Source organism: Schistosoma haematobium, chromosome 1 (assembly GCF_000699445.3).
Source record: "Schistosoma haematobium chromosome 1, whole genome shotgun sequence".
Lineage (NCBI taxonomy): Eukaryota > Metazoa > Platyhelminthes > Trematoda > Strigeidida > Schistosomatidae > Schistosoma > Schistosoma haematobium.
This window is the reverse complement of record NC_067196.1, coordinates 15,034,827-15,052,721: the sequence shown is the minus strand read 5'-3', so window position 1 is coordinate 15,052,721 and position 17,895 is coordinate 15,034,827. Positions and strand designations below refer to the sequence as shown.

The window sequence follows — 17,895 nt, the reverse complement described above, 5'->3', positions numbered from 1 at the left end:
TAAGTTGAGTTTTTTCAAACACTATGGTTATTGGTGACTGCCCAGATCCAACTAGTCTTGGTATTTTTGCAAAAACTTATTCTACTACAATACATTTAGAGAAAATACACAATCAGGTTGAATTTACGTACTTATCGATTGTTCTATCATACTCAATAATTTACATATTATCATGTGGGTAATACTTTGAAAACAATATAATGAATATTTTTATATTCTTTCTTTAGTATTATTATAAATGGATTCTTTTAAGAGAATTACTAAACAAAATATTTCAACATTTGCTGATATTATCATCATGGTCTGATAAGTATTTACATAAAAATTAAAATAATTCAGAACTTACTTAACATCATAAACATCTTTATTCACGAATGTATCACTTGTTTTTCGATTATCTTCAAATTGATTAGATGAATCAGAAACGTCAGAAGATAGATATGAACATGACAATGAAGTGGGTGAAGATGAATAATCATTTGTATGTTCAGTTTCATCGCTACTTTCTCCAGGAATTCGAAAAAAATAATTACGAACTATGTTTGTTGGCTTTTTTGCTGAAAAATAAATCTTTTTTTCTTTATAATCATCAGAGGTTGGTGAGTAGTAAAATTAAATTCCATTACTACTTAATTAAATGATTATAAAACAATATAAAGATAGTTCATGTTTAAAACAATTACTCCTTTTAATAAATTTCGATAATCTAATGAAAAGACGAAAGTTATTAGAATTATGTGATATATTTATGCAATACATTTCGAAAACTCTGATCATACACACTTTTTAAGAGATTTTTGTATAGAAAATAAAAGGTCAGTATTACCAGGGTTGAACACATACGGAAAATGAAACCCCCTTTATGGTTCAAAAACAATTTCTTCTTACACTTAACCTACCCCTTAACATACTGATTCATTATTTAGAGTGAATATCACAATGCTTTTGTGTACTTTATTATTCTTTATTACTGCTTACCTTTAATCTGTTTAGTTGACCTTTTATTTTCTTTATAAACATGTCTTAACAAGTATATTGTGTGATCAGATAGTACGAGATATAGATCACATAATTCTGATAACTTTCGTTTTCTCATTGCATTGTCGAAATAGTTTGTGTTGTCGACGGAGCAGTAGTTAAGTGATTTGGGCGTATGGATTTCAGCAACTAAATCGTGAATTCGAAACTCGCTTGTCTTCAGTTTGAGTAACTGGACAGTAACGCTAATCCTAACACAATTAGAGCATGGTTTAAGCCTAGTACATGAATTTTCACTTGATAAATGAATTTATTTATTTGAACACATAAACATTGGTACAAGGGGGGCATCAAATATGTATGCACCACAAAACAAAAATGGGGTTGTGAGGAAATAAAGAAAGGAAAGTGAATGCAGTAAAAAAAGGAACAACAATCAACTGGAATTAGTGTATGAGAGCGAAGTAAAAATATTATTAATAATAACAATAATAATTGGAGAAGCAGTTCAGTTGGGAAAAATACAACCAGAAAAAAATTGCTTCCGTTAAAGAAGTTACTCTCACTTTTATGAAGTAAGAAAGAGTTACATAAGAATCGCAACTGGCTTCTATTCTGAGACATTTTTGATAACGCCTCACGTCACAGAATCGCACAAGCTCTAGAACTCTAACCAGGAAGTCGTAAACGATCAACAGAAGCCAGCCCTGTATAACTTTCGTACACCATGTCGTGTACTGACCACCTCTCCGTTTTTTCCAACTAGTCCCAGAATCGGGAAATAGTGAACAATGTGTAGTTCTCTGGGACGACATTCATAGAGCATGTTCAAGCCACCGAATTCAGTGTTTCAAGACAGTGACATCAACTGAATTGATGTCAATATGTCCGAACACATGTTGCCAAACCTGTGGATTGCTAACATGGTGTTGCCATCGAATGTTGGCAATCCTTCCAAGACAACAATGAGTTGTTTAACACCCTCAAATCAGAGAGACTAGGCTTCACAAGCATAACACGAAACTGCTCTCATTGATGCGTTGTAGACTCGATCTTTTACAGCCAGACCAACATCACAAAGACGCTAAAAATGGCCCAAATTGACATAAGTCACTCTGGCTTTCGCTATATGTGGATTGATCTCATCACTCACGCGATTACCAGCACTTAAGCAGTTACCCAGATAAACGAACTTCTCGGTTACTTATATCTGATCACTACCAAGATTGAGTGCAGATTCAGGGTCCTATCAGTCTTTCAAAACGAATGCTGTTAATATAAATGAACTAGAACTATTCACTAAACCACTTTGTGCATTTATTTGCTAGAACTATGACTGAATTATATTTGTATCGAAAGAATCAATTAACATAATCGAGTTAAAACGTATACTCATGAAGCGTCAATAGGGCAGGATATGACATGTAGAATCAGGAATATTTAAACGTCCTAACCAGTACTGAACATCCACACGTATGAAGATTTAAATCAAGATTACTGGTCATTTATCTACTTCTTCTTCTCCAAAAAGAAAAAAAAACTAAAACTGAACAAATATTTCGTTTCATTTAGTGTCAAACTTCTGTTCATGAACACTAATACAAGTTAATTTTTTCACATTACTAATACAATGGAAGCTAATAAGAATAATAACTTACAAAAAATTTATACAACTTTCTAAGGACACAAACAATAACAAATTCCCAATCAAAATTTATTTAATCAGAATGTATTCGTAATCGTTTTACCGCGGCAAATACACCTTAAATTACATATTATCTAAAAATTTATTTTTGAATGGATAAAAGTGTGTCATAAGAAATGACGTAACCGAATACTATAAATTCTTGAATAATAATAAAATGCATGAGTAGGAAAAAGACATATTCACTCACTTCCTATATACCAAGATTCATCATTAATGTGACTAGAAGAATTGTTAACTATACGTTCATCGAAGTTACTGCCAGTTGTAAAAAGATCAGTTAGCTCGTCAAGTGTAGTGTTTATTTGTGTGCCAGTTGGACAGGGTTTTTGAGATTTAACCGAAATTGGGTTTCTGTACAGATGATGAGTAGTTCTATCTTCTTCTTCTCCTTCATTATCTTCGGAATAAAAAGAAGTGCTTTTGCAGGTACGATATTTTGAATCATCCCATTTTTTGTTCCAATCAGAACACGGCATATTTTTATGAGGAAGTGGTTCAGAGAATGTATCTTGCCATGATGTGAAATATCTATGTATTAAGTGATTTATTGAGTCGTTTATTAATATTAAATAATCGGGAAAAAGTCATAAAACATAACATTGCAGATAAAAACTAATACATTATACGTCCTATTTCTCCCAGACCGATCTTATCTGAGGTACCACTGAAAACCAGGATGTATCAATAAAACCAATCTTCAAAAGTCCCTTACAAATAACTATTAGATAAAATGAGAAAATTAATAATCTGCTTTGATTTTACGAAAACCTTTACGTATTACAACTAGACAACTGAAACCTTATTATCATTCTTTAACGGTAAGTATGCTATTCTTGCTTCACCAATTATTGCCTTAACATCTCCATCGGATCCTCCTTGTTCATCGATAATGCTGCTCAATTACGTGAAAGTTCCCACCTCTTACAGAACTTCTCCATCAAGTGTGATTGGGTTGTTGTCCTCTGTGTTGTATTTTACGATCTTGCTTCTTCCTTTGTATATATTAAGACCTACTGATGCTACACTGACTATCTTCACATGCATTTGTTGGTGGGTATGGGATAAAGGAGCTAGGTCATCTGTGAAGTCCAAATCGTCTAGTTGCACACAAGCTGTCCATTGTATTCCGTTCTTCCCCTCCGATGTCGAGGTCTTCACAATTCAGTCGACCACCGGAAGTAAGAAAAAGGGCGAAAGTCTTGTCTGACACCGGTCGTCACTTGAAATGCACCTGTCAGCTGTCCTCCATCCACGACGTCACAGTGTAGTCCGTCGTACGAATTCCGGTTGTGTTGACGATCTTCGCAGGTACATCATATAGTCGAAGAAGGTTCCATAATGTTCTATCCACACTGTCAAACACCTTCTCATATCCAATAAAGCTTATGTATAGTAACGAGTCTCATTCAACTGTAAGTTCACAAATGATCGATAGTGTGGCAGTTTAGTTGGCAAACGATTGATCCTCACGAATTCCGACCTGTTGATCTCGAAGCTGGACGTCTACTGAATCTTTCATCCGGTTCAACAACACTGTTAAAAACCTTTCATTATACTAACAATAATGTGATGCCTCTATAGTTCTCACATTTGTTCAGATCTCCTTTCTTCGGTATCTTGATGAGGTGCCCTTTTTTCCAGTCTGTCAGCACTTGTTCCTCCTTCCAAATCTTCCTAAATAGAACGTGGAGCATTTTGCAGTTACCTCTATATCTGATTTGATTGCTTCGGCTGGTATATTGCCAGGTCCTGCTGCTTTATCACTCTTGATTTGTCTGATGGTCTTGACCATTTTTATTATTGGTAGGATGACATCTACTGAAAGGTCTAAAAAGACCTCTCTTAAGAATATGCAATTATGAACATTTTTGCTTATTTTGGAGGCATCGATTTGATGAAGCGATGATTTTAACAAGTTAAATGCACTGAACCGATTAAATACGCACAATATTTTAACGGCGGTTAATCGGTGTCGTTGACGATGAAACTTTGATAGTTGTTAGCAGTACAGTGTACTTCATTGTTAAACGGTAGTAACGTCAAATTATTCGTTTCCGTGGTTACATTTAAAATGTGGACAGCAGATCCGTTCAGTACGAGCTGACAATGGTTATCAAATAGCATCTAATTATGCATCATATTTAATAATAACAAAGATAATTAGTATTTAGTCAGTCCAATCAATCGATCTAAAAACATGTGGTTGATAAACAATAATTTTTTTACAAGCTAATAAAAACAATTAACGACAGGAGAGATAGAATCATTAAAATACAACACTTACACACAGTATCAATAGAAAACGGTGTGGAAAACAACAAGGAAAGTTCAAGTCCTAACACCAAGCATATTATATTGATTATAATAATGATGAAGACTTTGTCGTTAATCAAGTTAAAAGAGTGTAATGTTTTTAGATGGTATTCACCACATATTAATAACAAATAAGGTACCAGAGACGGTCAGACACTTGTTTCGTTTAAGTATGGAAATTCGCAGAGATCGAACCCAGAACTTTACTGTCACGAGATAAACCAATGGCCATTAGAACCACCAAGTCGAAATCCAATGATGTAAATTCAACGCCAATCAATTTGCGATAAAGAGTGACAATCATCAAATACCATAGACGACAACCACTGCACTCTCAGATGCAATATAATTGAAACGTTCAGATATATTGAGTAATATGAGTGGTAAAATAAATGTACCATCTAATCCTTATAAAAACTGGACTAACGAGTTTGCTGACAAAAGTGTGTGAAATGAATATTCAGACAAAACAAGAACAAAATTACCTGACTATATTTTCATGTTGTAACCCTGAAAGAGTACGAATTTCACGAAATAATGTATTTGTTTGACTTTTAGATGCTCTCACACATTTGATAGCATAATCACGGTCTTCGATTATATTCCGCGCCTTTATCATTAAAAAAAACATTTCAAAATCAGAACTGTATCATTTTAGATCAAATAGACAGTCGACAAACTGGGTGCATTACAATAGATAATATAGATAAAAGTATTAAATTAAATATCAATTTGTTCCAGACGTATTACAGTTTCCTGTACGTACAACGAGGGCGAATGAGAATATTTTCTTTACTAATGAACATATTTGTATGCGGCTCCCAATACTGTCCAGGTACTTATTCAGAAGCAGATGGTATTCTTAGGGGGCCACTCTATGTCATTTGCATTGGAGATCTAGTTCACAAGGCAGTAGAGAAACGTCAGGAGATGCAGTGTTATGGAACCCGGTTGCCGAAACAGGTTTACAAGTCATTCGTTCCTTTAGAACTATGGAGTCAATGAGGATTATTTTTAATAATCAAGGTCTTCTAACCGCTCTAGGCGGACCCTCCGTACCAACTAATCTGAATTATGCCGCAAACACTCGATTTTCGTCTTCTTATTTCCGTAAACAACACCCAAGCCGAGAGAAGGCACTGATTAGGACTTCTCTAGCAGTGGCTATGTGGGCGTAGACATAGCATTTCCGGAAGGATAGTGGACTCTTCACACATTTAGTGGTACCAGGGCATTTCGGGGTTTATGCCACGTACATGAGTCGGGGCACCGATAAAAACCATAATATTTTGCTTATTAGTAACGAACAAAAGTGGATAGCTAATCAAAACTATGATTTTAAAACGAGAACTATTTTCCAAACAATCCGTGTATTTTTCAAAAACTACTCAACGTAAATAGCTTGAAAATATGTCGCGTATTTTCAGACACACAGAACATAAAATGCTTTTTTTTTTTAATATGACGCTGATACTGAAAGAGTTACTATGTCTTTTTATAACAACATGTATATACAGTGCAATTATATTCAAACGTGACAAACTTCATTACAAAATTAGACAAATGAGGTGAAAGGTAGTCAATGGACTTAATTTATAAACTAAATATATGGATAAACAAAAACATAACATGTTTAATATACTTTATATAAATGAAAATGTTTTAACTACTGTTTCACGCAAAACTGTTAATACTTCACACATATATGCATAAATGTATCGAGAAAACATGTAAAAATTGAAACGTTTGGTGAAAATAGTGTAACAATACCTTTAGTACACAACCGAAACCACCTTTTCCAATTAGGACAAAATCAGTAAAATCCTCAAATAATCGAGGGCATTTAGAAGTTGCATTCCCTTCAACAGTTTGTACATCTATGAAAGAAAAACCAATAAACCAGTGAGAAATGAAAAAAATAGATTTCACAATTATTTACTCAAAAGCTTGAGAAGTTGTGAGGTCATACACATTATAATCATATGAAAAGTGAGTGGTATACATTGAAACTCAAAAAACCTAATCTATTCAAGATGCAATAGAATTAGTCTAACCAACACTGAAAATAGATTATTTCGCTAAGTTAGATAATAAACGAAAAGTAAGCCATTCCTATCAGTAACTAATGATAAATTCCATTTAACAAGTGGAATTATTTGTCATAGTTTCAATAGAATGATGATAAAAATAGCAAACAAACGAGTTAGTCTATTTTTTCTGTTTTCGATAAATTGTTGTAGATAGCAAAGGAATAGTGTTGATGTAGTAGTTCATGCATCTGATTATTAAGCTGAAGGTTGATCAGATTCTATTTCAGCAATTAGGTAATATTAAGTTCTAGAACAAATGCATTTCATAATCGAGTACGTGAGTCTATAATTATTGATTGAGTTGCCATACAAAAGTAGAAATTTCTTGTTAGCATAATGCAAATAAAACGATTCGATAGATGATATTATTACTTAGATAGTACTATTATCATTGTTATTATTAATGGGTTTATCCAAAGCAATTCAACAAGTTTCCTTTTCTTACTGCTTGATCAATTCTGACGATAAATATTGAAATCTTATAGTGATACTGAGCAATGGTCTTGTAAATCATTTAGTCAGGATTCTTGAATTGTAATCACACATGTTTAGACATGGTAGGAAATGAAGACAGTTCACCTTATTAATTAGTGATCGTCAGTTAGATGTTAGCAGTTCAGAAATCAACATCTGAATAATGTACATTATTTTCAATGCATATTACCATCTAACACGATGTCTCTGAATGTACTTTTGTGTAAGTTGTACAGTGAATAGTTGTCAGCTTTTCATGAACGCGCAAAAACAGGTAACTTGTTGAAATATCTAGATGGCAGGAACAGGTAGTCCAGATATTCAAGCAGGACACGTTATAGTGATTCATAACCGATTTTATGTTCTGAACTTGCAATAGTTTGCAAATTTTCGACAAGCAGATGGCACTGGAGAACGAGAAAATCCAGATAAACACTACTAACGTAAAAATTCACACTTCTGTTAACAAAGATGCTTGTCCAGCGAAATGTCTGTAACACGAGAAAGCAGTATTCTGTGAAGTACTACAATCATTTAAGGAATATATTTTTAACTCTACAATTTGAGCAGATTGTTTATTTCTACTAAAATAATTTTATTTTGGTCGCTGAAAAAGATATTCATCATAGGAAATTTTGGCACACACTTCGCCACAATTCATGCATATTTTATATTATGGAAATAGAATAAAGTAATTAAAAATGAGAGCTTATACATATTATACATTGTGAATGAGTCAAATAACTCAACTGAGAAGATGCAAATCTATTACAAACCATAAGAAACTTACTAACTTGTATACTTACCAAGATTGTTTAAAGTATTGATCTGCTTTGATGTTCTAGTCATTGTACTTGAATTTAATTCTATTTTGGTTAATTTCGTTGACAAAAAATTACAAGGAATAGAGTCATGCAAGAATTGATGTGACATTAAATAATCAACAACGGATGTAGTACGATCATTATGATTAGCAGATAAACATGTTTGCAGAAAGTCTCTAAAAACAGGTTGAGTTGTTTTCAGACCGTCCAACACTTCAGATATTAATGATGCTATTTCAGTTGAATTGGCATAAGGTAATGGTCCAATAAGAATATGAAGTATAACAAGACCCTGGTTATGTGAAAATAGAATAAAATTCATCAGCGAAACTCAGAATCACATGAACAAATAAGTTTCAGGAAAAGCTATAAAAGTTTATGCAAACTAAACTACTACTCATAAACAACCGAGTAAATGAAAGGGACAACAATAAATAATGTTACATAAACTCTATAGAGAATTTGATTAGTTCTTTGATTAGTGGAATAATAATCTTACTGAATACATAATGATGAATAAATAAGTTTTTCAGCTAGTGATACCATCAGATCGATACCAAAAGAGTAACAAGATTATTTCTACGAAATTAGGTATCATAGGTGTAATACTGTATATATGAGAGACATCAACACAATTGAATGTCAAGGTGAAGAAACGCAATCAATGCTTGAAACATATTCTTAATTCGCCAGAACTTAAGAAGCTTCAGAATAGATTATTATTATTATTATTATTATTATTATTATTATTATTATTATTATTATTATTATTATTATAAGCCTTATTCAATATTATATTTTTGATACAATATAGAATTCTCAGCACAAAGTATTTCAACAAGTCTCCGTTTCTTACTTCTTGGTCGATCCTGACGATAAATATTGAGTGATCGCCAGTTAGATCTTAGCAGTCCAGTAAATGAACATCTGAATAATGTACATTCTTTTTGCTGCATATTGCCAGCGGCCACATTATCTCTTATTAGGCTTTTTGTAACTTTGACAACGAAAAGATGTACAGTTTTCAGAAATGCATCAGGATAGGTTATGCGATTAATAGACATAATGATACATCAAAACAAACAAAAATAGATAACTTGTTGAAATATCTAGATGGCAGGAACAGGTAGCCCAGATACTCAAGCAGGCCGCCTATCTAAAAAGAGCACCATGCTCACTCGAGACAGGATACAAGATCCACTTCGAAGGAATATCAATACTTCAGAGAGGTTTTGGTGCTCATAAGGAAAGACTATCAGCTGGAGCTTTTTATATATGAGTGAGTCAGTACATTATCAATAGGTGATATACAGTGAGTTAAGCCATGGCAACTGTTGATTAACAAGCAGGTAGCTGGATTTTAACATTCATCCCATCTATACCATCAGAAGCTTGATTCCAACAAAATGGGCGCCTATTTACTCATTACTTTTAGATTTACCTACAATAATCGTTAATCGAAAATCATAGTTAACTATGTGATGAAACTGAATCTATATATATTTCGACTAGATTATTTTACTCATATGTACTATTAGTTTTCTAATAAACAAAAACGTTTTACACTTATGTAGTGGCTAAAGGCATTATTTTTATAACACTCTAACAACAACAGAATACAAATACACAAACATTTATGAACTTTTCATAATGTGAACGCTATTCACACCAAATATCTCATGACCTTATCATACACAAAACAAACACCGGAACTGGATTGGACAGACTTTTAGTGTAATTTATTTTTAACCTGTATATATTTTTTGTGTTGATTTTTTTTATTTCCCAAAACAAGCTCGAACTAGTTTGAGGGGTGAGATTTTGAACTTAACCAAATTTTAATTGCTGAGATTATTTCAAACATAATTTTTACGGATACTGCCATGATAGAATAGTTGCTAACAATATCGAGAACCATTTATTAACCAATGAGCAATACCCTAACCATTTCACAAAGTACTCCACTAAATTAAATTGAAGTAACGTTTAAAATCTTTAACGAGGTTAGTACTGCAAAGCATATACATACTATTTCCACAATTTATTCTACAAGCTAAGCTCAATTACCAAGTTCCGACTACTTCTTTTGCTGTATACACAATACAGCCACATCTGTACGCTTCAACTGAAGAGTCAGTGAATTTCTTCGTTTTAACTGTACAAAATTGCATAAAATATTTAATCTCTGTGACATTGTTACTTATCACGTTTAATAACCTTCTAGGACTCTATTATGGGCCAATTGTATCTTGGATTTTCGCTTAAGGGTAATTTTAAACCTAGTTCAAAACAAGCTGTTAAATCTTGCTTATTTCACCTAGTTGTTTCCATTTTCTAGTATTCCTCAGACACTTCACTCAATTCGATTGGTTCCCAAATAAGAACACGGTTTGAACAGAAAAGCGACTATGTTTCAAAACAAAACAGAAAAGTTCATATAGTAAGGAAAATGTTATTACATTCATAATTTTTACACAGTAAGATTTTAGTCTTTGCCATACATTCATTAGTGCTGATCGGCTATAAATGTGGCAATAAGCATGCTTCAACGTAAATCAGCATCGACCGTTCTTTGATTTAATCTATTTCTTGCTAACATAAACAGAAACTGTAACTGATATATTTGAGTTTGTTTATTTCATACAATAATTTCGACATCGTAGTCAGGAGAATTTTGGCTTTGTGTAAGTTTTTCGAACATTTGTTATTGCATTTCTTTGATTTTTAGATTTACAAGATCTAATTCTAATATATCATAGATAATAATGTGAGTTCAAAATGAGATTCTCTACTTTATACGAATTCATTAATAAACCCAGCATTTCAATTACTTCTCCTGCTAAAGCCTATAGAATAACTTAGATTAATTTAAACAACGCATCCTAGGTAGATTAAAATTAAAAGACTAGTTCAGGGTTCTCAATATATATATATATACAATTCACCCACGTGTTTGCAAAAAACAAACACAATATAAGATTCAAACAGCTAAAATATCGTTGACGATGAAAGCACTTACAAGTTGATGTAGATCTCTTTGTTGTACGGAACGTTTAAAGTAGTGAACAGCACATTGATATGCTTTTTGGGGTAACTGAACACCTAGTTGTTTTAAATTTTCAGAAACGACTTGATCAAGTCTAAATACAGAAAACAATTTAAAAGCTGATAAACAAAATAGGAATCAATTTAAAATATAGGAAAAAAACCGGAACCTTTTGAAATACGCAATATACCACATAATCATTTATCCAAAGTCATTTTAAATAATCATTAACTATTTCAGCAAATCATACGCTAGCTTCTTAATAGATGATACACAATTATGGAACGCAAACAAAGTCGGTTAATTTAGAGTATGTATTTCATACACTGACTGTGTAACACCTTTCAAGTAATACTACACTAATAAGCTTAAAACTGCTTATTTAGCATCTAAAAATTGGGGAAAAAAAGTAAACCGAAATTACTATAGGCAACTATCGCCGACATCAAGAAATAGTTTGGTTGCATAACGTACTGACTAATGTGAAGTATGTTCTTCGATTGTGAAGAAATCAAACAAATGTTACATAATGTAAAATAGTAACCGTTGATGTGTAATGGTAAACTAGAGAGCTTGAAAATCATAAAACGATTACTCAACCTTGAAGGACACAGGAGTATTTAGTAGCAAATGCTTTGGAAGCGTTGTTCCAAAAAGAGGGAACCAACGAGTGAATATAAATACAAAAATTAATCAATGAACCTGGACAATATCATTCGATAGGTGTGAATTCCCGGAACAAAAAGTAAGACGATTTCAAAACTCAAGATCTACGGGAAGACAAAAAGTGAATACAACTGAAAACATCTGCACCGATTCTGAAGCATGTCACATAACGTCTCCAACCATTGGTTACGATAATTGCGAAGACTCAGATCTAATAGTTGGCATCCAACAAGACGGCTTGGTCCAATAACCAGTTAATTCACGGACTAACTCCATATCTTGGTCTGATTGTCCTTGGTTTTCTGCCAACTTTCTCCTACACCAGAGATCATACCTTGAGTAAGGCAGTGGTTAGGAAGACGTGAATATTATGATCACTTAAGTCAATGAACATCTATAATTTTACCAATCTGCTTAAGACCCATATAATAGAATTAGATTCTATGTTGTAACCGCAGGCTATCGAAGTGAAAGAACAATTTTGATAAGATATAATGTGGATTCAACCGAAATGGATTGTAACAGCACTTCGACTTTTTGCACAATACACCTGCTCATAACACTTTATAATATGAAGTTAATATTCCACTCATCTGATTTCGTAAAATGAAAAGTATCTAAAGACCGACTAGTCTAGCTACAATTACATAAATTGGTAAGTGAGTAAAACAAAGGTCCCAGCTACAACGCACTAACAGTCTACAAAAATAGAACCTATAATTGAGTTATTACCTCGCAAAGAATTCATATCTGCATAATGTGACGTGACCTAATTCGTCCACAAATATATTTGAAGGCTGAAATGATATAAAAAATATGAATACTTATTTATTACTGATGACTATCTAAAATAAACAAAATTAAAAAACGAACCATTCAATGAGCTTGAAATAATCATCATATAAGTAAAACGTTGTATGTGGATCACAAGGGTAATGGGAAACAAGTTGTCTATTGTAGTGTCTACAATATACTTTTTTCCTGATGAGAAGTTTGAAGAGTAAGATAGGGTTTTATGATTTACGTTTAACAGAGGATGTGCTGAGATTTAGTTTTCGAGGACTCATGACGCACAGAAGAACCTATCAGAATGTAGACACGGCATCTTATCTGATCTTAGTTAAGTATGAATGTCCTTCAAATGTATAAAGTCGAGTTACTTTCACTGAACAATATATAATTTCATACTAGACAAGATCGGCCACTCCTTTGAAATGATAACAAAGGATGTAACTACTGCTCCATTAATGAAGGTAAATTTCTTCTGTAATACGTTCTTCCAGCAAATTCAAACCATAATCACTGATGACTATTTATACTGTTATTAATTAGTTAGGAAAACTTTATATTAAACAAATCTTTAGCAAACAAGCTGAAAAAACCACTTTTTATCGGCTCATGCATGAAGGCAGCCAACAAAAATTGAACGAAATTGTCATAAAAAGTGTCAACAAAATTGTTAGTATGTTATAGTTTCTCTTATTATGACCCAGATACTCTTATTGTTTGGTATTCTTTGGACACTATATTTTACTTGACAAGTTCCCATATCAGAACACAGTTGAACAGGAAGGTAATTAAATTCTGAATAAACAAGGTTGAATGGAAGTAGGAATCACAATAAGAAAAACGTTAGCATATATACAATTATTACGCGAGATTATAATGTCTTCTTCAAGTATCCGCTAGCGCTCATCGGCTAAGAAATGGCGTGCCCAGACACAATCCTGCACGGAACATGTTTTAATCCTATCTGTATCCCGCCAACTCTGCCTGTAGCTCTGCTAGATTTACTGTCAGTCGCAAGCCCATGTAAAACAGGACGGTTAAGGATGATGTCAGCAACCCCATGTCATAGGAAACAACCCTGCTAAAAGAACGCTAACAATATAAAACAATTAAAACTATTTCAACCCTGCCATCCGAGTTGAAGGATCTTCATTCGAAAGAATAATGACGCCTCATAAAAAGCCGAGATTCCTCGGAAGTCACAAGGCCCATGTTCCTTTTAACAATCCGACCAGCAATAATTATAAGTACATGGAATGCCCGGACAATGTGGGAGACCAGGAGGACTAATCAAATAGCTACGGAAATGAGGAGATACAACTTGTCGGTGCTGACCTGACAGTATACCAACCCAAGCAATCAAATCAGATATAGAGGTAACTGCAAAATGCTCCACGTTCTATTTAGGAAGATTTGGAAGGAGGAACAAGTGCTGACAGACTGGAAAAAAGGGCACCTCATCAAGATACCGAAGAAAGGAGATCTGAACAAATGTGAGAACTATAGAGGCATCACATTATTGTTAGTATAATGAAAGGTTTTTAACAGTGTTGTTGAACCGGATGAAAGATTCAGTAGACGTCCAGCTTCGAGATCAACAGGTCGGAATTCGTGAGGATCAATCGTTTGCCAACTAAACTGCCACACTATCGATCATTTGTGAACTTACAGTTGAATGAGACTCGTTACTATACATAAGCTTTATTGGATATGAGAAGGTGTTTGACAGTGTGGATAGAACATTATGGAACCTTCTTCGACTATATGATGTACCTGCGAAGATCGTCAACACAACCGGAATTCGTACGACGGACTACACTGTGACGTCGTGGATGGAGGACAGCTGACAGGTGCATTTCAAGTGACGACCGGTGTCAGACAAGACTTTCGCCCTTTTTCTTACTTCCGGTGGTCGACTGAATTGTGAAGACCTCGACATCGGAGGGGAAGAACGGAATACAATGGACAGCTTGTGTGCAACTAGACGATTTGGACTTCACAGATGACCTAGCTCCTTTATCCCATACCCACCAACAAATGCATGTGAAGATAGTCAGTGTAGCATCAGTAGGTCTTAATATATACAAAGGAAGAAGCAAGATCGTAAAATACAACACAGAGGACAACAACCCAATCACACTTGATGGAGAAGTTCTGTAAGAGGTGGGAACTTTCACGTAATTGAGCAGTATCATCGACGAACAAGGAGGATCCGATGGAGATGTTAAGGCAATAATTGGTGAAGCAAGGACAGCATTCAACAGTTGAAGAATATATGGAACTCAAAACGACCGTCAATCAATTTCAAAATAAGAATCTTCAATACGAACGTTAAGATCATCCTATTGTAAGGAGCTGAAAATTCGAGAACTACTATAACCATCATCAAAACAGTACAAGTATTTATAAACAATTTCCTACGCAAGATACTCAATATCTGTTGGTCGGATACCATAAGCAATAGCCTACTATCAGACGGAACAAACCAACTTCCAGATGAAAAGGAAATTAAGAAAAGATGCTGGAAGTGGATAGGACATACATTACGCAAATAATCAAACTGCATCTCCAGACAAGCGCTTATCTACAATCCTGAAGAGAAACGGAAAAGAGGAAGACCAAGAAACACACCGCGTCGAGAATTAGAAGCAGACATAAAAAAGATGAATAGCATCTTGAAAGTACTAGAGAGGATTGTCCGGGAGTTGAATGGAGAATCCTGGTGGGTGGCCTATGCCCCTCCACGAGAGGTAACAGGTGTAGGTAGTGAAGTAAGTACTGTCCAGTTAACACCTCCACTTTGAGTAGATTTGTAGGATATGGTGTTAGGGTCCGCCTGCAACCGAGTGAGTGGTATGTACTCTTGATCTTTCCACCCTCTAGGCAATAAAGTAGTGGTATCACTTCGTTTGCCTGTCCGTTTCTGTGGTTTCGATTTCAAAGATATCAAGAGGTATTCTATGTTAGGTGCCGTTGTTGGCGATCGAATTTACGTTTAGTCGGTTAGCATGACACACCCAAGCTTCTTAGCTAACTGCCACCTCGCAAACCACATTTCCTAAATTTGGCACAACTCGAGCAGCTATCCATATAGAATGTTTGCTACGATAAGCCATAAAAACTACTTTTTGACCCACGGTGAGCAATCGTCTTTGTGCCCCATAATGTCGATTGAATTGCTGATCCATTGATCTGTTTCGCTGAGGTTCAAGAGCTGGTATCGGACATATGGGATAGAAACGTGTTCATATTTTTCTGCCAAGTAAAGCTTCTGCTGAATACAACCCGTTAATTGTCTGAAGATTTGGTTTAGAATGATAGATAAGCAGAAACCTTTCTAAAATCTCTTTGATAGCCTCCTGACCTCTCTGATTTTAGCAAAGTATTTTTAAATGTACTAACAAAGCATTCTACTTGAATTTTGGATTGGGGATGGAACGGAGGTGTTCAAACATGATTGATTACGTTCCGCCGATAAAATTCTGAGATAACAGACATAAACTATGTTCAACTGTCGATAAATATTAATTCTGGGACTCCAAAACGACTAAGTAGTTGACGTGGTTTTGTGACTGTGCAGTTTGCAGTTGGATGTTCCATGAGAAAAATTTCTGCCCATTTTCTATATGCATCAACTACCAAAAGGTAACTTTGCCCGTGAAGTGGATCAGCGAAGTCCAAATGTATACGCCGCCACGGCGACTGTAGTATTGGCCATGATTGCAGGAATTATGAATCAGAAGTATGGTAATTAGCACATGCACGCACATGCAACTCACATGTAAATTCCTATGCACGAAAGAATAGGTATGAAGCCAAGAAACTGCACTAACGATCTGGTGTATTACATAACGTAACCACACCAATTTTTTATCATCGATTTCGAGAGGTTTTGAAACGGAGAATAAGTTAGGACCAAGTTTCTCATTAGCAACTGGAGGAAATACTCCAGATCCGACAGACTCCAAACTTGTGCCTTTTGGACGTTCCGTGATTAAACGAATAACATCCCAGTTCTCCCATGATTTCTCCATGTTCTGATGATAGGCATCATTATCAATACCTCGAAAAGTAAAAATATTATGATAAAATATAACTAAAACTTTACATTTTGCCACTTATTCTAATATTGCTTTTAATCTTATCCCGTTAAAAATGCCCGATATGAGAAAAAAAACACGAGAACGCCAATGTTGGAATGAACCTCTGAAACTCATAAGATATTATGTAGAACTAAGGATTTAGAAAATCGTCAATTATAACAATACTTTGAACTACAAGTTTGATGTTACAATGACTAAAAAATTGTGAACCGATAGTGTTTGTCTATAGAAGTTTATCTAACTTAACCACTACATAGAGAAAAAGATGAAGTGACTAACAGTAAATTATAAGTAGTATTGAATAAACGCACGTTCCAATAACAACCTCATATTGAGAATGAACGATAGTACTTGCATAAGCAATGTATCGCACAAATAAAGGCTTCATTCTGTACTTTTATAGCTGCCAACTTGACATCTCTATCAGTAAATAAAAACTTACAAATGCAGTAATATTCAAATTTAGGAGCATATGTTAAACCGGATGCACTGATGATTCTTATTGGAAGTGAAAATGGTGAATTATGATTCGAGAAATACACAGAATGAAACACTTGTCGTAAAAGAGGTATCTAATTTAAATGAGTTGTACATTAGTCAAATAGTTAAACTAAAACTCACCTGTTGATACAATTGACATTAAAAACCTCAAATCCACCTTTATTCATTTCGATTCAGGCAGCCGGAAACTATTATCCATATATATGTTAGGCTTGAAGCCTAATATTACAAGAAACCATGCTATGTTAAAAATTTGCGCATCATATTGGGATTTTCAACTAAAGATCTCCAAGATTCAATTATCCTTAAACAAGACACTGTTTTTCTCAAATTTCGAATCAACAAAACACTTTTTTATTTCAATCAAAGATAGTAGCTTATGTAATGGGACGAAATATGGTGG

The 17,895-nt window shown here is 34.2% G+C and overlaps 1 protein-coding gene across 2 annotated transcripts in view; it reads right to left on the bottom strand.

Annotated features, from left to right (window-relative positions):
• MS3_00003373 (uncharacterized protein) overlaps nucleotides 1-17,895 on the bottom strand; it is a 51,986-nt gene that overhangs the window by 21,595 nt on the left and 12,496 nt on the right. The window contains exons 11-18 of one of the 2 annotated variants that reach the window (XM_035732686.2): nucleotides 16,668-16,951; nucleotides 12,832-12,896; nucleotides 11,407-11,527; nucleotides 8,370-8,679; nucleotides 6,770-6,876; nucleotides 5,485-5,609; nucleotides 2,874-3,214; nucleotides 347-557 (exon numbers count right to left, since the gene is read on the bottom strand). In XM_035732686.2, coding sequence (XP_035585990.2) covers nucleotides 347-557; nucleotides 2,874-3,214; nucleotides 5,485-5,609; nucleotides 6,770-6,876; nucleotides 8,370-8,679; nucleotides 11,407-11,527; nucleotides 12,832-12,896; nucleotides 16,668-16,951 — 1,564 coding nt within the window. Of the gene's footprint in view, nucleotides 1-346; nucleotides 5,610-6,769; nucleotides 6,877-8,369; nucleotides 8,680-11,406; nucleotides 11,528-12,831; nucleotides 12,897-16,667; nucleotides 16,952-17,895 lie in introns of both variants that reach the window. The other variant, XM_051211142.1, reaches the window with a different exon arrangement.